Genomic DNA, 22,354 nt, shown 5'->3' with positions numbered 1-22,354 from the left:
AATTAAATGGTGGTAATGGTGCAGACAGACAGACCAGTGGACCAGATCATTCACAATCAGCATATGTTTGTTTTTGCCATCTTTTGTGAATTCTAAGACAGTTTTTCAGATTTTAACACCTTTACCAAACAGGATTCATTTTACAATTGATGTAAACTATATTGCATACCATTTGCTTTTTTTCTTTCTTTCTTTGTATAAGATATGTGATGGAGTATCTTAAAGTCCGTGACATCTTAGATTGAATGAAATTATATATACACACACGTATACACACACACGTAAATGCATATTATAAAATCATGTACACACATATTCACACACATGGAATGAGACCCAACTCCAAAATCCCTCCAAGCTTTTCAGTAGAGGCTTATCTGCAACCATGATATTTGTCTTTCTTGATCACTCTCTGACTACTTTCACAATATACTGAAAATTGCATAGTAGGGTTATAAATACTGGAAAATATACAAGATTTCATGAAGTCTTTGAAAGTGGCGTTGGAGAACCATTTAATTCATCAGTAAGCCATTGGCGGATAAGAACGTGTTTTTATTTTTCAAGCCAAGCACTGTATCTAGACATTTTTCACCATTCGTTATGAAATGTTGGTCTTCATTTTAAATGTATGCACTTAAAGTGTTCTGTGTGTAATCCAGTTACCCCAGAAGAGGAAGATACCCTACATATCGTACAGGTAATGTTTTAAAAGAAAAGAGTGTATTATTCAAAAAACTGTAATGGAGTAATGACTCTCTTTGTTGGACAAAATAATGCGTGTTTGGATTTCTGCCTAACAGACATAAATTTCAGATTGATTAAATTTCTGATCATGAAAACATATAAAAATTCCATAAGCAAATATGGGAAAATAGTTTTTAGAAAGCCCAAAGTCTTAAAGTAGGTTTTCCCAATGGGGGTGATATTGCCCCCAAGGGGGTGTAAATTGGTTCACAGGAGGTGAGAAAATCTTAGCTATTACAATGTTTGTGGCCCTCCAGAGGGGCACAGTATATACATCAGCGGATATGCAGTGTATCTGCGGTATTAAGATTTCATGGGGAGGCAGGCAATTAGGGAGAAAAGTGTCTGAAAAGGTGCCTTAGTAGGAATGATAATGAAAAAACAGTTGAGAAGCACTGCCATAGAGGAAAAGTGGCAGAGTCTACTGTACACATACACTTTAAACGTCTTGAGTATGAAAGACGCCACAAACAAAATTTAAAGGCAAGTGACAGACTGGGAGAAAAGAGTTTACAACTCATGTAATAGAGGAGTGTAGCCTTCGTGTTTGGAGTTCTCACACATTGTTGACAGAGAAACAGCTCAGTACAGATACGGGAAGAGGACGTGGAGTTGGTGTTTGCTTTATTTACTGCAGCAGCTCCGTTTCCCAGTTTGTTGGGTGGTTATTAGATGTGAACGACCATCTGTATTTCAAAAGGAATTACACAAAACATCTTTGTGGGGCCCCTTCTGTTTTAAACGTTTCAAACTCTCGGAGGTGTCTCACCACAGAGTTGAAGCATAACTGGGCAAGGAAAAATCCATTTTGTTTTTTTCTTTCTTATAGTATTCCTGTCTCTAATTTCCTAACTATATTACGTAATTAACTTTATCAGTTTTCCTTTTTAAGAATATGGGAGTGCGTTGTATTTACAGCCAAACGTAAATTTTTTTGTTCTAGCAAGATGACTTTGGTATTTTGTGTGTTTATTTAAAACATACTACAGAAATTCTCATGGTGAAATATTTAGGAATGTTTTATCAAATATAAACTTTGCTTTGTATTAATGGGTATGAAATATTAAATATCCTAAATATTTACATGCTAAACCTGCCAAACTAAATTCTAAATATTCTTATTTATTTATTTTTGGCTCAGTAGTTGTGGCATGTGGGCTTAGTCGCTCCACAACATGTGGGATCTTCCTGGACCAGGGCTCAAACCCATGTCCCCCGCGTTAGCAGGCGGAGTCTTAACCACTGCGCCATCAGGGAAGCCTCAATTCTAAATATTAATGCTATCTTGTTATTTTAAAAGTTAATCAGAATTAAAAATGTGTCTTATTGCAGAATTATGAATTGCAATTAAATACAAGCTATTTGATCTCTGTATATTTTATTTTTGTTTATTTGTTTTCATTTGGTTTTTATTAGCAATCCAGTGGGGAGAAGATGGCCGCCCATTTCATTTTCTCTTTTATACTGGCAAACAGTCATATTATTCATTAATGCACGTAAGTATATTACATTTATGGTAAATAATATGAACTGTAAGCTAAGTAACTAATGATAGCAGAGATCTCCCTCAGCCTCGGAATTTACCTAGTGTGTTTCATAATGGACAAAAAATAAGACTTCCAGAGACAAGACAGTATGTTGAAAGGCTTTATATTTTATTAATTCATTTTTGCTAAAGGTAAGCATTAGAGAATTTATGTCAGAATGGTTTGTCCTTAAAATGCTTTTACTTCCAAACTGAGGTCATATTGGTAGGTAGATGGTCAGCTCAGTATCAGTGCGTGCGTGTGCGTCAAGGCGGGACCTGAATCAGGAAAGGGGCTGTCAGGGCGATGGGGTGCTCACCTTGGGGGAGAGGCAAGTCCTTCTCTCTACCCTTTAGTTATTCCTATACGATTTTTGCTTTTCATAGGTCAGTGTAGTGTATGAGTCTAGAATTTGGGCTCAAAAGGCCTAGGAAGTGATTTTATTACTTGTTGCCATCCAACTGCGTTTGCGTGTACTGGGAACAGGTTTTATTTTCTTTCGGAGCCGTAAGTTGGTTGATGGTGCGCGCGCACTGGGGAGTTCTCTACAGTTACCATGACAAGAGGCTGGGTGCTGATGCCCAGTTTTAAACAACAGAACCCACTTTATTTTTAGAACATGGTGTCGTTTTATTTTATTCATATATGAGTTTTACAAGTTACAGAAATTGTCCATGGGCCTTCCATCCGCAGTCAGCTCTCGGGTGGCTTGGCTCGCACGCACACACGTGCTCTGTCGAGCTGGCTGGTGTATCGTGCTCCGCAAACCCAAAGGACAAAATCCCCACTTGTCAGGTACATTTATTTCTCGGGGAAAAAAAAGAAAACCTTCTTTTCACTTTTTGTTGACCTTGGGCAAATGAGCTTCTTGCCCTGGCAGAAATGAAATGAATGATGGATGCGGAGTGTCTTTGCTGAGTAATGGAGCTGGGCTTCTGCTCTCCGCCCAGGCTCTGCGTACAGCCCGAGGCTGCCCAGGGACCCCTGCTGCTCATTTAAATAGGTATGTCAAATCTGCCTCACGACGCCGCTGGTTTGATCTGTGGTAATATTTGTGAAGGTTCCATATGGACTGAGCCCCCTGCAGTGCTGAGAAATAATGTACAACGCTTCATGGTGCAGACGCAAATTTCCCCTGAAAAGGGATGCAGCGCTGCGTTTTAGCTGTCGGAGGGGATGATGGAGCTGGCACGCTAGGCCTGTCAACTTGTTACACGGATGGGTTGCACGCAGCGAAGCTGTGGAAAATCTGTGCCTTTTAACTTTTCTACTTAATCACGGTTGTAGCATTGCCTTTAGACTGTATGCTACATTAATTCTCTTCCTGCCTTCTGCCTTTCATCCCAAGTTTCACGGAAAAAAGTAAAGCATGCGGGTCTTGTAGAGGAGCCTTATCAAACAGCTGTCATCTGACAAGCCATTTGCATTTGTTTTGGCTGAAACTGAGCAACCCAAGGGCAAGATATTTTGTTGCATTCCATCATAATGAAGAAATTACACATTGTATAAGAGGCCTAAGAGGCCTAACTTTATTTATGAGTTTTAAAAGGGATTGCTCAAGAAATTGGTCAGTTTCTCAGTGGATAAAATACTACCCTACTCTCGACTAGAATGTCAAATTACATCCAGTTTATAAAGTCTTCCTTTTGCGTCATATAGTTGCTTTGCATATAGGAGAGTTCTTTGGGCTTCTGTGTGTTAGTTAAATTCAGTAACTTAGGTCTGTCCATTTGTTGCGTAGTTCGACCCCCAAACACCGTGGGTTTGGTATTTGTTTTATTGTTCATCAGAACAGTTTACACATGTAAGTTACAGATATTTTGGTTTAACTTGAGCGTGTTAATTCAGGTAATTAATAAACCCTTGTATTTTTAAAGTAATTACATGTATGGAAGAAGGCTAAATGTTTTCCTAAATATATACCAATCACTTGAGCCTCATGTGCGGCTGACGCTGTTACTCACAGCTGTGGTCATTACCTGGCTAACGCAGGTCAGCGTCATGCTAGGTGCGGTTTGTTACTCTGAAATAGTATGTGACTAAATATTCACTGTTCAGCCCACGAGAGTGGCTTCGTAGTGAATCAGGGATCGCGTATAAAATAAGACGGTGAAACTTGAGACTGCTGCCCATGTTGGCTCCCTCCTTTGTTCTGCCCTCTCGGTGCGCGGAGGGGTCCGTTCCATTCTGTGGGAGGGTGATCCCCCCGCCGCCATCCCACCGTAGCAAGGGAGCCAGCCCCGCAAAGACTGTGGCAGGTGGGCGGGAAGTGAATCATTATTGCTACCGTTTCGCTTTGTTGATGCGGTTTCTTCCCATGTGACAGGGTGAAAGACACTAAGGCAAACTCTGTTCTCCATGTCCTGGACCGGCTGTGATTGTGTGAGCTGTGGCCGTCACGGCCGTGTTTTTTGTCAGAAAAGCACAGCTCTAAGCATGTTTGCAGTTCTGCCCGGAGGTCTTTGTGATGTCCCTTAACCTTTTTTATCTTCGGTAATAACATCAAAGCTGCTTTTTAGTATTTGGTCACTGCTTGCATGTTAACGTTGTATATTACATTGTAGCAGCGAATAAAAGATGGGCCTGATGCAGCTTCCAGTTAAGGGTAATGTGTAATGCTTAAGTGAACACTGTTTCCAGTTAACCCGTAGTTAGTCCATCCAGTTGTTTTTGTGGAGAAGTAGGAGGATTTTGAGGGAAGAGGCGGATGAGAAGAAAGAAGCGGCTCGTTGTTCCCGCCCAGAAGTGAAGCTGTTGGGAAAGCACAAGGTGAAGGGAAACTTGCTGATCCATGGGGGCTGGGGTCGCGGACTTTGTGAGTGTGTTACATTCTAAGGGCTCATCATCAGGTTGGCTGGAGTTCCCACCTTCCTGTGGCCACAACCATACACCTGTCTTCAGGTTCCTGGGAAGGTCCATAAAAACCATTTATTTTACAAAATAGCGAATAGGGTGTACATACGTAATGAATGAAGTATGAAACAGTACTAATAAGTAAATTCTTAAACAGTGAAAGGTAGTTTAAGAAGAAATAAGGGCCGTACAGAGGTTCTCAAAGGATCATTGAGGACTGAGGGGGCTCCAGGCTGGATGGCCCTGCTCATCCATCTTTTTTTACCCCAAATGGATGACTTTCCATCTCCTTAATAGCCACATAACCAGTGGAACTTGTGTACTTCTCAGACGTGATTTAGAGTGTCAGCGTAGCGTTTTGGGAGCAGAAAGAAGAAAGAGAGAGTAAAAGGAGTTTCCAGAAACAACTGAACCGAAATGTAAAGGAGAGGGAAGACTTTTTAGAGGGTGTGTGCGTCTGAAGTGGAGCAGGTGCTGCACCAGAGAATAGCTGAGCTGCATGTCCGGGGGTGGGGGAGGAAGCCTGCCTGCACAGCTAAGGATAGGGCGATGGCTGTGCCCTTGGGTCCCAGCTGCCCCAGGCACCCCTGCCCGCCACAGCTGGAGCTGCCCAGGCGACCGGGCGGGGCGGGCAGGCAAAGGGGCTGCATTCATGAACGGGGCGGTCACAACCTGGGCAGTTGTGCAGGTCCTTTAATCCTAAGACAAATGTTAATTCCCGTTCACTCCTATCAACACCTAGGTTTCTGAATATCTTGAAACTCACTAAAAGTGAGTTGAAAATTATTTTAAACTCGTTGTGGGAGGTGATTATTTGACTCTGAAGTGGGAATCCTTTTGTAAAATACGATTCATTAAGACAGGGCATGGCTGTAATATAGCCTTTCCCAAAGTGCTTTCTGAGGAACCCTGGTTATGAAAGCTTCAAGAAAGGGTCTCTGAAATTAAGCTCGTTTGGGAATGCTGCATATTGTATACAGCACTAGGAAACTAATAAGGAGACACTTAGCGTGATAAAAACTCCCTGACGCCCTTCAGTAGAGAAACACTGCTGCTCAAATATGTTGGATTACGGAACTGTTTCTACCCAAAACATCTTTTAACATCCCGTGAAACCAGAGCTTGGAAAAGCTGTATAAAACATTGGAAACACGGTGAGTTGTCAGAAACATTAAGCATCTATTGACATCTTACGTCAGCTCACCTACCCCAACGTTTAAGATAAGGTTCTGCATGTCTAAAAACTATACTGGGAATTTAGCATCGTATAGAAACCTCGTTTATATTTTAGGACTAGTTTTACAGTAAACATTGGAGTATTTTCAGAGTGTTTCTATAAATTGAAGGAATGATATGGCCTTGGATGAAAGTTTTACCCTAAAAAGTATAAAATTAAGGAATAAGTAGATCATTATGCACTTAAACTATTCTGCTGAATTGGGGGGAAAAGTTTAAAATATTAAAAAGTACGAAGTAGTTCTAATCCTAATAATGTGTGTATAAAGAGGATTCATTTGCCTGGCTTATTTAGAAATTCTCCAGTTTATTTTAAGCGACTTAAAGCTTCTGTGTTCACGCAGTAGCCCCGGGAGGGGTCTGAGGCCTCCGTATATGGAGGTTCCAGAGTCAACAAGCAGACGTTCCGGAGGCTCAGTATCACAGCTCTGTGCATCCTCCTTGTCACCGGGTGGTGAATACTGAAAACTTTCGAAGGGGTGCTCTTGAAAAATGGAATTAAAGTAGTGACCCTTCTCCCAGTGAGGTATTACCAAATGACTACTTTACGACCGTGAAGTGCTTCTTTCTAGAAAGCTACAGACCAGTGCTGCCATGTGTCTGTGTGCTGTTTTAAGTTCTTTCTTGACAGCAGGAGTTAATTCAGTAACTAATTCAGCAACGAACTGCTGTTCTAGAAGTATCTTTAATATACATTTTCTCATATTGATATATGAATAATTGTCATTGTGTATCTTGTATGTTCCAAGTGTAACAATTGGGAAAATTAATTTTTAAAAACTGATTCAACTTATTGCCTCTGTTGATTTTAATCAGATTACTTCTTTTATAATGGTAAAATTGTTTTTATAATATATGGTGGAGCTTTCAGTAGTAAAAATATATGGTATCTGAGTCCCAAGCGCTTCTATGTAATTACTCCCAGGTGCGTACTTTCCCAGAGTACTTGTCTAACATGACCTATCTGTGAGATTATTTCCTTTTTTTATGTCGGGTAGCATTACACGAAGTATACGCTGTGTAGCGTAATGTATTTACAAAGTGATAGCTAGGATCTACCATAGAGGTATGTCACTTGGAGCTTCAGATAAATTGCATGATAAAAACCATGATAAATGAATTATATGTATATTTACTCCAGTTGGTTTTGTATATGCAAGTAGCCAAAAGATTGAGAAGATTGTTATTTAGGACATTTATTTTCTGTGTTTTTTTTTCCCAACAAACACATATTTTAAGTCGCTTACTTTTCTGTATTGAGCTAGTATCTAAGATGATAATTACTGTTAGTTATTATATATTTTGTATATCAAAATACAGTTGACTTTTCCTATACCACCCTCCTAAGAAATGTTGTTCCGTTACCCTTCCTAAAATTGGAATTTCAGCACGGTTCATACAACCAAAGCGGAATTTGGTAGAGACTAAAAACGGCATTGCCCATGCTCTTGGAAGAGTTCAGTTAAAGCATTTCTTTCCTGTGCCCTGAGCATCTGGTATTTCCAAATTAGGCACCTTCCAAATTCGATTCATACATTATGGAAATCTGATGACATGAGGGGTGGATAGGCTTGCTTTGATTTTATGAAATATTAATCATAGCTGTGATTAATGATTCAGCATTTCACATCTGGGTTATTCCTGTCATATTTGAAAATGATACTGTTAAATACAGTATATAAACTTAGTGTAGGTGGGGTCATGCTAATTCTCTAGGGTCCCTTAAAAATTAAGTGGAAGTTTAACAGTATACCGGAAGCCAGCACTGATAATCTGTGATGTTGACAGTTCCTGGCATACTTTATACCCTCAAGGATTTTTTGGTGTAAATTAGTGCACCTCTCTTCAGGGAGTTGAAGCTATAGAATGTACTTTCCAGAGGACTGTTGTCTCTGACTAACCAAGATAGAACCTTTAGAATCTCGGGAGTGGTTTTATTATCTAGAAAAGAAAGAAACATAGAAATGATGCACCAGTAAAGCTTTTTCGACTGTTCGACTCCTGAATGCCATACCTCACTGCTGTATCATTTCTTGACCACTACTGTAGGCCAGGCGGTATGCTAAGTACTTTGCATATATTTTCCTATTTAAAGAAGTGTATGAGGGGGCTTAAAGAGCAGGATACAACTTGATGAATTACAACCATCAAAGCATGTGCCATAAGTGAATAGAACTTACCGTGTTCTAAATTTGACGTGTACTCTTCATGGGTGGTTTTCTCATATTCCACATTTTTTCTGGTGATTTTACTTACACTATTTATACATTATTATGGAGCTAAATATAACACTGGAAGGTAGTGGCAGAGTGCAAGAAAGTTTTAAGAAAAATATGGGCTTAAAAATTGCTCAGAATCACTGGAAAATGATGACACATTTAGCACCCCAAATTTTGACTTGAAACTTGACCTGTGAAGCAGATCGGTTATTTTTGTTTTAGTTGCCTTGGTTATTCCAGAAAATTAAATAGACCCTTATAACCAGATAGTGTCTTACTACCGTTGTTGGTATTCTCTTGAATTCATATTTTTAAGGTAGATTTGAAAGATACATCTCTGACTCAGGACTCTCAGAATCTCAGGGCTCTGGAGCAGCCCAGCGTGGAGACGTGGAGACTGATGCCATCCTGCTCCCACAGACCCCGAGCTGGAGCAGGCTTCCGGGGGCGGGGGCGGGGCGCACGGTGCAGGTGCACAGCGAGATGCTGCTTGCACACGTCTGTCCCCTTCGTACAAGGCGGGGAGGATTCATTTTGTGGGGTTTTTTATTTTCCCTATATTTTACCTGTTCAGAGCACTTCAGAATTGCTTTCTAGAAATAGGTGCATAGAAATTTTTCTGATACACTATTCAGTTGGGTTTACAACTCACTATCTTAGCCTTTAAATATGAATTTCAGGTACCCGAACTACAGTCAAATGCGGCTTACCAATTCTCGGGAGACAAATTGTATGGTTTTAAGCTGCATAGCAGGGACATGTTCTGTATGTGGATGGCTTCTAGTCTTGCTTTCTTTAGAGTGGACGGTTTGTTTTGAATTGTCAGGTACATTTTTCTGCTGCTACAGGTGATGGATTTATACTTTGAGTATAGTTGTAGAGAGAGTTAATCTGTACCCTAAAATTGAATTAACCTCATTTGTCCCCAGAGTTCCAGTGTTTAGATCCAAACTTCAGGGTGCGTTACTTGGGGGCATCATTCAAACAGATCACTGGGCCCCCCTCCCAAGAGGTTCCTCTTGCGAAAGTCTGGGTTGGGGCCTGAGAATTTACATGTCTAACCTAGTGCTTGGCCTAGATGCTGCCGCTGTCTGCTTCTGCTGGGAACTTAGCTTTAGAATCGCTCAGCTATTGATAGTGATAGTTTCACTCTGTCAGAGATGCTCGGCCCAGTGTTACTGTTTCTAAGTGCTGCTGCTCTTCTTATTCTTCTCTAAGGTATCAGTCCTACTACCCTTACTGAAAACAAACAAAACAAAACAAAACACACTCTTACGAGTCTCCCTACTACAGGAAATGAACTTACCCTTTTCTCACCAAGAAGTCCTGGCCCATGGAGCATAATCTCGGCTTTTCTCATCTATGTTTATGAAACTCAGAGCTCAGTCTTTACATCCTTTTTCCTCCCTCCCTCCCTCCCTCCCTCCCTTCCTTCCTTCCTACATTCTTTTTCCCCTTGAGAGAAATGGATTCCTGAAAAGAGGTTGCAGAATGAAGATAATAAAATGCAAGCATTGGTAAATACAAAGGGAGTAACAGAGGGGCACGTGTATTCTTAGAGCAGACTCTGTCAGCAACATTTTGATATAATATGACGCTCTAATCAGCACCCACAAGAGGTTGTCCCCAAAACTGGAAATTATGAAGACTGTTTTAAATATGGATAGACATCTCTATGAGTAGCAAGTTGTGTCTTCTGAGATTAGCTGATGGTATTGGACGGTGTCATGATTACGCAAGAAAAAATGTTTATATCATCTCTAGCTCATCCTTTGAAAACATCTGTTCCTTAGGTATTAGTATGGTAGGTTATGTGTACATTATAAACGAATACACATAGATTGGATTTGAGTCCTCAAGTTTGCTCAGTCAAAAAAATTGGGAGACAGTTGCATTATTCTGCTTATTGTAAACTCATTTCCTGGAAATCGTATTTCATTGATAACCTTTATTGCCAGATTAGTGCTTACAAAATGGTAAATTTTCTCCTACTTGCATTATGATTTAACAGGTGACATACATTCACAGACTTTGTTAGAAAGTAAACTAATAGAAATCAAATAATGAAAAATAAATATTAATAGAAAACTTTTTAAGATACAAACTACATGGTAAAGAGAAATCTTATATAAATTTTAAAATTTTTTACTGGTAACTCTCTAAGTTTAAATGCATATTGCTGTGTAAATTATGACTTTTTTAAGGAAAAGTTTTGGTTCTCTGTGGAACTCTTAAGGAAAATAAATAGCTTGTATCTTTATTTCGTTTTTACGAACCTCACTGAGTTGTAAACCTTCTATAGAGTTTTTAAAAAATCATTTGAAGTTAAGTGTGTTACTATGTATGATACTAAATTCTCATTGAAATTACTCCACCATTCTTTAGTTTGAATGAGAAATAGCATTGTTAAAGAACATTTTCAGTAATCCTTGCTGTGCAGCTGTGACTTGAGGAGGGCACTTCTGAGATGAGGTGCTCATGGGAGACATAAAGGGAGGTAAATGGTTTGCTGTCTCTCTTGGTTTAGTGTATGTGTGTGTTATTTGCCACAGGAAGCATATGGAAAGCTACTAGATGTAGAAAACCGTCAAGACCAGCTGCGAGCCAAAGGTCTGTTTTCAGAAAAAACTAAAGCCAAGTAAGTTCTTTTTTGCATTAAAATATATGAGAAAATTAACTAAAAACATACCACTTATCATTGGTGTATTTTAGGCATACCTAAAGCCTAAAAATTTGTTCATTATTTCAGCATTAATCATTAAAATTCCAAATAATAGGTGATTTTTTTTTTTTGTTTGGGAGGATGTAAGTATTAAGGTTATTATTTTTATATTACTTCATTCTAGATTTGTATGTTAAGTGGCACTTACTGTATTTCAATATTATTTCTTTAGAATTTTTGTGTATGTAACTGTGCATTTATATGCCCGTAGATATACATATGTGTGTGTGTGTGTGTGTGTGTGTGTGTGTGTGTGTTTTGTATTTGAAGGTTTGTGCTTCCATTTAGCAAACAGTGATAGATTAGATCCATCGACCTGACCAACCAGTTTTAAATTTGGGGCTGGTTATTCACATATTTCTTCCTATGCAAAAGACACAAGTTTTTGAATATACCTAGTTTTAGTTGTAAATACTACCCGTAACCTTTTATTTGGATTTCATTACTACTTTAGTCCATTGACAGATTAACTCTGTGTCTGTAACATACCCTTTAAAGTAAATTATGAAAAGCAAGCACAGTTTTAATTTTTGAGAAATCTAGTGACTTGAGTATCATCAGATGGGTTCCCCAATGCCACGTCTAACTCTGCGAATGGAACATTTGCTAGACTGGGTATCTTTTCTAAAGTAGATTGAGGAAATGAAATAATGTGTCTCAAAAAGCATTCACTTGGATGAAATTTTACAGCTATATAATACAAAAATGTGTTTCCCAATCAAGAATCGCTACTACTTGTGGGATCTTTTGTGATATAACTCATTGTATGGTTAATTTAAAAGAGAATATAATGTGATATTTTAACAGAGACCCGATTGGCAGCAGATGGCTGATTAAGGAGGAACTGGAAGAAATGCTAGTGGAAAAACTGTCAGATCAAGATGTGAGTAATTAATCTTTTTAATTTAAGGGGACCTGTGCCGTAAGATTGTAGACATTTGCTGTATTTAGGATCCTAATAGTAATGTTCCTCAGAGGCAGGTGTTCATAAGACGGTTTTCCTTTTAAAACATGTGGAGCTGATTTCTGCCCTAGGAGGGTCAGGAAGGTGCCTGGTCCCCAGACCCTCCTCCACAAGTGCACTTGCATCCTCTGCCCCTTGTTCAGGGGCGCGTGGCAGGTGTCATTTTTCACCCCCTTCAGTAAAGTGGGTGCTAATTTTACAGGCTAATGATAAGCGTAAGGGGCTGTTACAGGTTAAGTAGGAGAGAAGTGAAGCGCATGGTTACCTTCCTGACTTACCAAATGCAGTATCCACACGGCCAGTATGTTTCATCGTGGAATCGGCAAAACTGCCTGTATCAGAATCACCTGGAATGCTGGTTACAAAATGCAGTTCCCAAGGTTCAGACCTCATGCAGAATTTCCATGGGTGTCACCCAGGAATCCACAGTTTCAGCAGGCTCCCCCAGTGAACGTTAAAGCCTAGGAATGTGGTGACCCCTGCTTTAGGTCTTAGTCTGATTCTGTTTTTGCTCGGTGTTCTACTATATGCCAGTATTATCACAGGAAATTTGATGTTTTAAATGTGTTGATGTTCTAATTTTAGATTATTTCTGGAAGATTGGAGTATAGAAAAATTTCACAAATTGTTCCAAGAAAGGTTTTTTCCTTCCGTGGCAGTGGGTAACATTGTTAGTACCTTGCTGCCGTGTAGATTTCAAGTCATATGCTTAAATTGCTCTTTTCTTCATTTAACATATTGAAGAAATTAATGTTTTGGAAAAGTTGCAATTTGCTTAACTAAGGTGTCGGGCATTTGGTGAGTTAAAGATCTGAAATTAATTTCTAATATCCTAACTGCCAAGTCAGTATCACTGCACGTGGATCCAACTGAAAAACCTCTCTTTGCTCCTTCATTGAATGAACCATTTCAGTGTTCCCTGTTTTCTGGCTGCTTTTATTTTTATAATACAGGTTTGTTTGTTTTCATTTTGAAAACATCCCAAGGACTTTGTTATAGGTGTGCAGCTATGAACACAAAACAACCAAATATATAGGTATCTTTGTACCTTGGGCAGCTGGCTGTTGGGAGAAATCCTGAAGCTGATGGCTGGTGTCAAGATGAGGAAGGCAGGGGTAGTCAGTGATGTCTTGAGCCATGATCCCAGTTCACAGGCAAGGCTGGGTCATACCTGTAGTTGCCTCCTTGTGTGTTCAAGGGTATTACAGCCGGTGCAGAGGAACTGAGAGCAGCTGAGGAAGGACAGGCCTGTGAATGAAGGTGATGGAGCTTTACCAGGCTGCGTACCACAGGTGGCTAGCAGTTCACTCTTCCTCAGACAGTTGCCTTCTCCAGTATTGTAACATCACAGGAAGCAATGATTGAAGCGGCCCTTTTAATCTTACTTGTGAGATTTTTATACATTTCAAATTATTAATGGCAGATTTTCACTGTAAAGGCAGTGGTAACAAAGATGAGTATGATTTTTAGGGTTGGCAAAACATAAATAAGGTTATCAAAGACTGGGTTTCATACTCCACGCTAAGGATCTCAAGTATCAGTTGTTTCCTTCTGCATAAACACTTCAGAGTGATTACTCTGGCTTCTAATTTTAAGGGGTTAATACCAAGTTGTTTACTTTCTAATCACATGTTCAAGAACTATTAAAAAAAATGCACTGAGTAGCAAGGGTAATTTATTTCAAGAGGTTGCCCTTTAAGTCAAGTATCTCTTGAATTTTTAAATAGCTTGATTGTTCGGTTTTAAAGGAAATCATAAACATTAAAGTAACACAGCTTGAACAGCTAAAGATACATTTGCCAAATGTATTATGAAATGTAGTTTAAGAGGTACGTTTTCTCAAAATCAGACTCTTCCCATTTTACTGTACGAAACTTGCTGGAAATTATTTATGAAGCGCCTCTTGATGCAGTTCTAAGAAGAGAGTAGAAATTATACTTAAAGATCATCTAAGTATTTTTTTGAAAGTGAATTTAAATTTCACCTTCATGTAATCCTGATACAGAGAAACGGATTTTTCTTTGAACGATAAATCTCTTTGTTTCTCGAAAGAAAAGATGGAGCGCTAACGGTACACAGGGGAAATGCTGTATCTGCGCGCTGTTTTAAAAGGAGCATGAAGTTGCGGAAGTGTCATCCTGTCAGAATTCATCAGGAAAAGCAGCATTGGAAAGATCAAGTATATAAAAGTAGAAAACATTTAGCAAATGCAATTACACTTGCGTCTCCTAATGAATTTTTATTGTCTGCAGTACGCACAGTTCATTCGGCTGCTGGAGAGGCTATCGGCGTTGCCGTGTGACGCGGCTGAAGAAGAATTTGCGGGCAGGTTCCGCAGGAGTGTAACCATTCAATCGAAGAAACAGCTGATTGAGCCTTTGCAGTATGATGAGAAGGGTGTGGCCTTCAGCACAGGCCAAGGTAACGCACCCGTGGAGAGAGAACACCCCCCCCCACCCCGCCCGCCCGCCGAGGATTGGGAAATAGCTGGATGTTTATTTGCTCTTGCCCTTTGGTGTTCATTTTGTTTGTTTATTTTTGCTGCTGCTATGCTGGATTTCCGAATATTAAGGTTCTGTTGACGTTTTTAAAAACTGAACTTTATAATGTTGCAAGAAAAAAATGTGGGCACATACCTACACAGTCATATTAACACTTTGTATTTTCATATTTTCAACTGGTAGAAACAACAAAATATAGGTTTCTTATAAAGGTTTAGGTTTCTAAATAAAGGTTTCTTATATTAAATGAAAATTTTCGGTGAATCTGCACGTCAGATGCCAAAACTACAGAACTTTAAAACTTTAGGTCCTCGACTCACATCTTCCTTGTAGGTGTACAGAGAGAGACATTTGACATGATGTAACTTTAAAGAATTGAGTTATTAAATGATATATCTGCAACTTTAAAAAATTTTACATCATTTCATTTTCAGTTAATATTTTCGAAGAAGTGTGGCCTTTCCTAAGGATTCCTTTTATTTCTACCAATTATACTTTATTATACTGTTCATATATTTTAAAAATTATACGATTAAGATATACTCTTATTAATTTAAAAAGAACACTATGCAAATTGATTTTTTAAATAATATAAATATGAATTACTTTGTTGAAACTAAAATCATTGTAGTGTTTCTAAAATGGGATTAAGGAACAAAATCACCCCATACTAAGCTTTATTACGTCAGTTATGGTGTAGTTTGCCTGTTCTATTTTTGTTTGACTTGTAATAATTATAGAACTTTCCTATATAGAGTGTTACATATTGTTATTCTGGGGGAAAAATGTAATGTAGTTTTGCCTCTGTCAAAGCATTGGGCCTCAAGATGTTCACTAATAGATGTCTTATATTTTTAAAGGTAACAGAAAGACTGCAAAGGCAAAAGTGGCTGTTTATGACCATGGAAGTGGGAGGATAGAAGTAAATGGGGTCGACTACCTGCTCTACTTTCCGGTGACTCAGGACAGGTGAGGTCTTTGTTTTGGTTTTGTTTTTAAAGAAAATGTACTTTATAGTATGTCCCGATCAACCAAGGCTTATGATTTTCTGATTATATTTGTCTGCATGATGATTTCTTTTAACTAGTAGAATATATCAAACTAGCTAGAGGGATGCTGTCACTATTTTTTATGCTGTTTTCCAGATCTTTAAAAAGCATCTTTAGAATTCCTCATTAACTGAGTCTTCCTCCCCTTTTCATCAGATCATACCGGAAGTTGAGTGTCTCGGGGTCTTGTGTTTTGAAATGCAGACTATGCCACCTCTGTTTCCTGGGTTTGGGGATGGGCAGCCGCAAAGCAACGAAGACCAACCTTGTTTGGCACTTACCGTCGTAAATATTAGAAAAAGTTCGCTTTATCACTTTGGACTTTTTTCTATTCACAGAAAATTTTATATATATATTTTGAGCAAGCAAAGAAACCTGACATTTATATATTAAAATAAGAGCTCATCAGGCTTTGTTTAGTTCCCATGGCTACATATGGCCGTTTTATTCTTTGAAATTTGTATCTCGTGGAGAAACAGACATTAATTATAAATAGGTGTTACAGCCCAACTCCACTAAATATGCCCATCTGAGATATGTTCCTTAGTCACTGGATAAGGCCTCTTCTTGAGATGGTTATGATTTTCTCAGTCGGTACTGTCATTATCCACAAGTCACAGCAGTTCTGCATGGTTAGTTCCTCTCTTCCTAATCTTCTCCTGGTTCCTGTAGTGGTGTTTAGGGTCAGAAGGGTTAAGGCTCTTACGATCCCAATGCTTATGTCAGGAAAGAGGACCGTGCCAGTGTAGTGTAAGCTTCTGGACGGAATAATTACTTCAGGAAATGTATGTTTATTTTATTTGTGTGTGTGTGTCAAGAAGTAGCCCACTCTAACTCTGTTTAGTAGGAATTAAACTAATTCTGCCATCACCCTCTCAGGGAAGGCGATGGAGGAAGCTATTATTTGTCGTACCAAAAGCCAGAGAGCCCCGTAACTTCAGCGTTGCGACTGCTGTAAGGAATGGCATTTGATCAATAACCGTCTGTTCATTTGTTTTCAGATATAACTCCTGATGATTTAATAGCAAGTCTCGATTTTGGCTTTATCTCACAATTAAGTTGCCCCCTTAGAACTTACTCTTCTTCAGTCTGATTCAGCAGGCGTTTGCTCAGGGTTGTCTGTGTGCCCAGTCTTGTTCTTGGCATTGCGAAGATACAAGAGCTATGTGAGATACGGTTTCTGTTGTCAAGAAACTCCCTATCTGATTGGGAAGCCTGAGGCTAGTCTTGGTGGGATAGGCACCCAAACCGCCTCACTGTCTTTCAGTAGTTGTCGGGATTTACAGCAGCCGTGCTACTCGGGGACTGGCCTTTCCTCCTGCACGAGTGGCTCACGAGCTTACAGGTGAGCAGGGAGGTGACCACCGACCGGTAGTAGGGAGACGGCCGAGCCAGGAATGGGTGATCTTGATTCTAGGTCTGTTTTCCAGCTGTGTGAACTCAGCCAAGATGTTTAAAGGTCACCTCCCTGAATGGTAGGAGGGAGTTGGACTTGATGATCTCTGAGGTGCTCGCCTGAAGGTCAGTTAGAACTGCTTGCTTTTCTTTCCAGGGTCCTTTCTTTAGGCTGTTTTTACACAGGCATAGCAGACAGGTCATTGGGAGTGTCGCCTGTGTTCCTTCCTCGAGCTGTCAGAAATTTTGTGTTTGTTCAATTCACTTAGCAGACGTTTACCATGCCGCGCCTGGCGCTGTGTGGGGTACACAGAGCAGTGCTTTCTGATTCGGAAAGGCCTTTGCTCTGTCACTCAGCCAGGGAAGCAACTCTTAATTGATCACCTGTGCAAAGGGAGTACGTTCCTCACGTGGCACTAACCGTGTAGTAGAGGAGACAAGCTAGCATCTTAAGCAGTCACGGAGAGATAAGAGCACGTGACTCCATACATGCACCAGGTGACTCTATACATGCGCCAGGTCAGGGGCTGCGCAGCTGGTGCCGTCGGAGTGGCATTCAGAGAAGATTGAAAGGAGGAAATGTTTTTTTTCAAAATAACTTTGATTATATAACAAAGAGCAAAATAAAATTGATTCTTTTAGCTCAGGATTTCATCTGAGATCACTGGGAGGAGAGATTTGTGAAGTATTTTCATGCCGTGTAACTGTCTTTGCATGTACTAGTGTGAGTCCAAATTAATTAAAACCAATAGGTGTGTGATGGTTTTCAACTGTACCCTTTGGGTGTTGCTGTCTCTCTTTATAGACTTAGTGTCGTGCTCAGTGTGCACCAGCTTCCTGACTGTGCAGACTTCCTCCTCGGGTCCTTTCTCACCTTGACCACCCTGACTCTCAAGTGCTCTCATAGAGCCTGAATTTTTTCCCCAAATTTTAGTCTCAGTTTTTTAATCTATATAAGCATCTGTTAGGGAATCTTAAAGTTTTAGGAATTTAAACAGATAAATGTTTAAGCTCCCAAACGAGTAGGTGAGCAGGGCTTCTCTTAGTAACATCATCACCCACGTCACTCACCTGCATAGCCGTGTCAGGCAGCGTGGGCCTGTGACGTGCCAAAGACGGTTCCTTAGGTTCCATACTGACCTCGGTGTCCTTGCTGGAAGTGGCAGGGTTAGATTATCAGCCTCTAAATTTTCTTTAGCTCTTATAACATAGCTATTATTTATAATATCGTTGACTCTTGAACAATGTGGAGATAGGGATTTTCCCAGCACAGTGGGAAATCTGAGTACAACCTTACCGATGGCTCTTTGTACCGAGTTTCCTCATCGAGGGATCCGACCCCTGTGGATGGTGTAGGTCTGTAGTATTTACTGTTGAAAACAATCCACGTGTCAGCAGGCCTGCACAGTTCAAACCCATGTTGTTCAAAGGTCAACTGTAGGACTACTTTTGTAGCATCCCTGTTTTTTATTTGGTTACTTTGGAACATTTGTTCAAAGAAAACAATACTAGATTTAGGTCGTTTCTTACCTGTTTTCTATTGTAGGACTTGTTTCATTCCTGTTGGAACAGCATCCCTGTTGAAGCAGTATTGTTACAAGTTGCAGTTAACTCTGCCCTTCCGAGCTCTTGTTGTGTCCACCCACACCGGCCGGGGCTTGCTCCACTAGTGTGCAGGCCAAGGGGCGGCGTCCACCCCTCAGCCTCACTGTGTGACGCTAACCTGTACTGGGGGGTCCAGAAAGCTGCAGTGTCAGACCAAGCAAGCAAACGCGATAGTCAATATTCGTCAGCTTTTCTAAGTAAAATTCATAAGAGCTGTCAAGGCAAAAGCAGTCCCTTGTTTGTGAGTGAGAAGAGGGTCCAGGGCAGTCTGCCTGCTCCAGCCTCTGGTTCTGGACCGCATGGGTGCTCACTGGCTGTGGAGGGAAGCGGGCCTGACTGGTCTGTGGGGTGTCACCTGGCAGGACCCTGCAGCCGAGGGAACTGCAGGCGGAGTGCGTGTCTCAGTGGGAAAATGTCAAGTGTGGTTTCGGTGACTTTAAAACTCACGGCGTCAGGACGAGCACAAAGCTCATACGGACGCAGCATAGTTCACTTTGCTCAGTGACCCCACCGGCACTTGATAGTCGCTTGGGCAGACCTGTTAATACTGCATCTGGTCATTGAGTCCGGAGAGGTGGATTCAGTGGATTGAAGGAGTTCTGCCAGCTTTGACTTCGTTACGAGGTTATGTTCAAGCCTCACAAGACTCTCGGGAGGCAAGCAGGGTCAGCAGACAGCCGGGGTGTGCCGCTGTACCCGAGCAGAGGGGCCTGACCCTGCTCTCCCAGAGCATCTGCGTGGCGGAGACGCTAGCGTTTCTGCGTCTGCTCTGGGTCTCACACACGCCCAGAATGTGAGCAGCCTGTAACGTTGTGTGTCTTCGCAGCGAACTTAACTCCACCTCTTGTGCTGTGCCTTAGAGAACAGCTGATGTTCCCTTTCCACTTCCTCGACCGGCTTGGAGAACACGACGTGACCTGCACGGTGTCGGGGGGCGGGCGGGCGGCGCAGGCGGGGGCCATCCGCCTGGCGACGGCGAGAGCCTTGTGCAGCTTTGTCACCGAGGACGAGGTCGAGTGGATGCGCCAAGGTGCGAGTTCAGGGCGGGGGGCGGGGGGCCGGGGGACCCTCGAGTCTGCCTCCGACTCCGTTTTGTGTCCGGCACGTGAGCGGTGGCTTTTGTTTTATTACAGAAATTTGTAATCGTTATTCGATTGAATGATGGAACCCCTAAGGTGTTTCTCTCCAGAGTTATTGGAGATTCCTTTTCCACTGTGATATTAGTTGGAATTTTATTTCCCTTACTCACTCTGTGTGACCCTGTCACCTAGCCGTGAGTTCCGGAGTCTCTGCACAGGGGGAGAAGGGTTCTACGATCAATATGTTTGTTAGGGCCCTGCGTCCGCATTTCACAGTCGGGGCAGCTCTAGCTGAGGAGTGTCTTCCCACCTTTTGTGAAGGAGGAAAGCACTGCGGGCACTCCCGACCGGCCGTGTGGCCTCAGCAAGGCCCCCGGCGCCTCTGGGTCCAGGAGCCCCTCTGGGCAAGTGACGTGGGCCCTGCCCCTGCCCTCCCACTGCGCTGCTGGGGTTCTGATCCCACGCTGCAGATAGGGCCACCTGTAGCTTAAGCAAGTTCATTTTTTTAAACCTCTAAAAATCCATTTGCCTATAAACAGTTCACCATTTTGTAGGACTCATATCTAGTCATTAAAATCATTTGATAGGACCTCACTTAACAATTCTGCTAGTTTTGAGTTTCTGTGCATATTGAAAAGTAATAAAGCATCATTACTTATCATTTAAACTAGAAATTAGACAGGTCTTGTTTGCATTCCGCACAAAACGTTGTGTTATTCCACATCCCCTAAGTACAAGTAAATGCAAGAGCTGTGGGTATATGACAAGTGTAAAATGTGAATTTTGCCTTTGCTGTGTGGCCATTGAAAGTACCTTAATAACATACAGAAACCTCACATACAGTGAAGAGAAGTGCTAGTGCTGGAAAGGTGAAAAAGTGAGAAACTCCGGTCTGTTTACATATTTATAAACACAGTTAAAGAGTTTTCTCGTCGCTGGTGTTCTTGTGGTAGTTACCAGCATCCCACGTCTGGGCCGCCACTGGGCACACCCATCGGGGCCGTACGCTGAGAGCGACTCGCTTATTGCTCAGAAGTTGTAATTACTCCTGACGGTGGGAGACCGGGAGCTTCCAGTCTAAACTGACTTTACTCTTCTGGAACCAATGCCTTGTGCTGAGAGCACAACTCTAAAACCTTTTTTAGATTCTGAAACAAAGTACCAAGAAATATTATTATCACACAAATTAGAAAAATAAGTTTCTTTTCTCAGATACGTTCGATAAGTCATATATTATGTGTCGGTATATTCACAGGCACTGTTACTGTATGGTGTCTGTATACTTCCACATACTTCGCCACCCAGGAAGTTTTTCTTTTCTCCCTCTTAAAACTTGCACATCTGTAACAGTAGGTGTGCCGGGCAAGTTCCCTGGCAGTGAGTAGCGACTGGCACAGCAGAGCAGCTTTGTCTTAAGTTGAACAAGTTTAAAAACCAAAAGGGAGTCATATCTCTCATAGGAGAAGAAAAGCAGACTCAAGTAATGTGCCTGGTGTTTGCCTCAGAAGTTGGGGAGATAGCTTAGGAGCGTGAACGCAGACTGCTGTCCTGAGTTGTACATGAGGCTGGGAACTGCTTGCGGGCCTGGGGGCTCTTCCTCTGACGGCAGGGGCCGCCGGTCCAGGCGCTTCTCCTGCCTTCCTGCGCTTTCCATGGTTCATAAAGGCGTCTCTTTTTATGCTGCAGCGGGACTGCTTACTGCCGATCCCCGTGTCAGAGAGCGGAAGAAGCCGGGCCAGGAGGGAGCCCGCAGGAAGTTCACCTGGAAGAAGCGCTGAGTGTCTGGGCGGGAAAGGAGGGGGCGCTGTGCGCCTGGCACGCGGCGGACGCGCAGGAGGCAGGCGCTGGCCGGGTGAAGCAGCACCGTCGCACCGTGGAGTTGGGGGCTGATTTGTGCTAAATGCAGTGTCGTAGAGGTTACCTTCTCAAAATCGTTATTCAGAACTGCTTAGCTTTGCCCTGCTTTACTTTTAAAACCTTTTCAGAAGAGAGCTTTAGAAGCATAACTCAGAATCTTGGCACATTCGACATGAAAGGAGCATCAGCAAAATCCAATCAAGAGACCGCCTTTTGCGGACGGCAAGTCCCAGCCCCACACATCTGACCCAGCAGAGCCGCACTGCTGACTTAATGACAGGACGGACTTGGACTCACTCGTTTTCCCAGAGAGCAGTTGTTACAGCATATCTTTCAAAACCGAGGGATGAGAGTCCTTGCTGAGAAGAGTGAAGCCCGTGGAGCGTCTCTGTCAGGAGCCCAGCTGAGTCTCTGCGGAGGACAACAGGCCAGTCCCCCCCTCCAAGCCCCCTGCAACCACCATTCCACTCTCTGTTTCTGAGTGTGACTTTTTTTTTTTTTTAAAGATTCTACGTATAAGTGATACCACGCCTGAGTTTGCCTTTCTCTTTCTGGCTTATTTCACTTAGCATAGTACCTTCCAAGCTGGGTACAGACTTGC

The 22,354-nt window shown here is 41.7% G+C and overlaps 1 protein-coding gene across 1 annotated transcript in view; it reads left to right on the top strand.

Moving 5' to 3' along the window:
- Positions 1–21,697, top strand: part of MRPS9 (mitochondrial ribosomal protein S9) — a 44,173-nt gene extending 22,476 nt beyond the window's left edge. The window contains exons 5-11 of the mRNA XM_065891340.1: positions 2,164–2,243; positions 11,134–11,219; positions 12,111–12,186; positions 14,520–14,688; positions 15,629–15,737; positions 19,678–19,847; positions 21,583–21,697. Coding sequence (XP_065747412.1) covers positions 2,164–2,243; positions 11,134–11,219; positions 12,111–12,186; positions 14,520–14,688; positions 15,629–15,737; positions 19,678–19,847; positions 21,583–21,674 — 782 coding nt within the window. The 3' untranslated portion in view covers positions 21,675–21,697. The remainder of the gene's footprint in view (positions 1–2,163; positions 2,244–11,133; positions 11,220–12,110; positions 12,187–14,519; positions 14,689–15,628; positions 15,738–19,677; positions 19,848–21,582) is intronic.
- Positions 21,698–22,354: the final 657 nt, after the last annotated feature.

This window comes from Phocoena phocoena, chromosome 14, assembly GCF_963924675.1.
Source record: "Phocoena phocoena chromosome 14, mPhoPho1.1, whole genome shotgun sequence".
NCBI classification, from domain to species: domain Eukaryota; kingdom Metazoa; phylum Chordata; class Mammalia; order Artiodactyla; family Phocoenidae; genus Phocoena; species Phocoena phocoena.
This window is presented reverse-complemented; position numbering and strand designations above follow the sequence as displayed.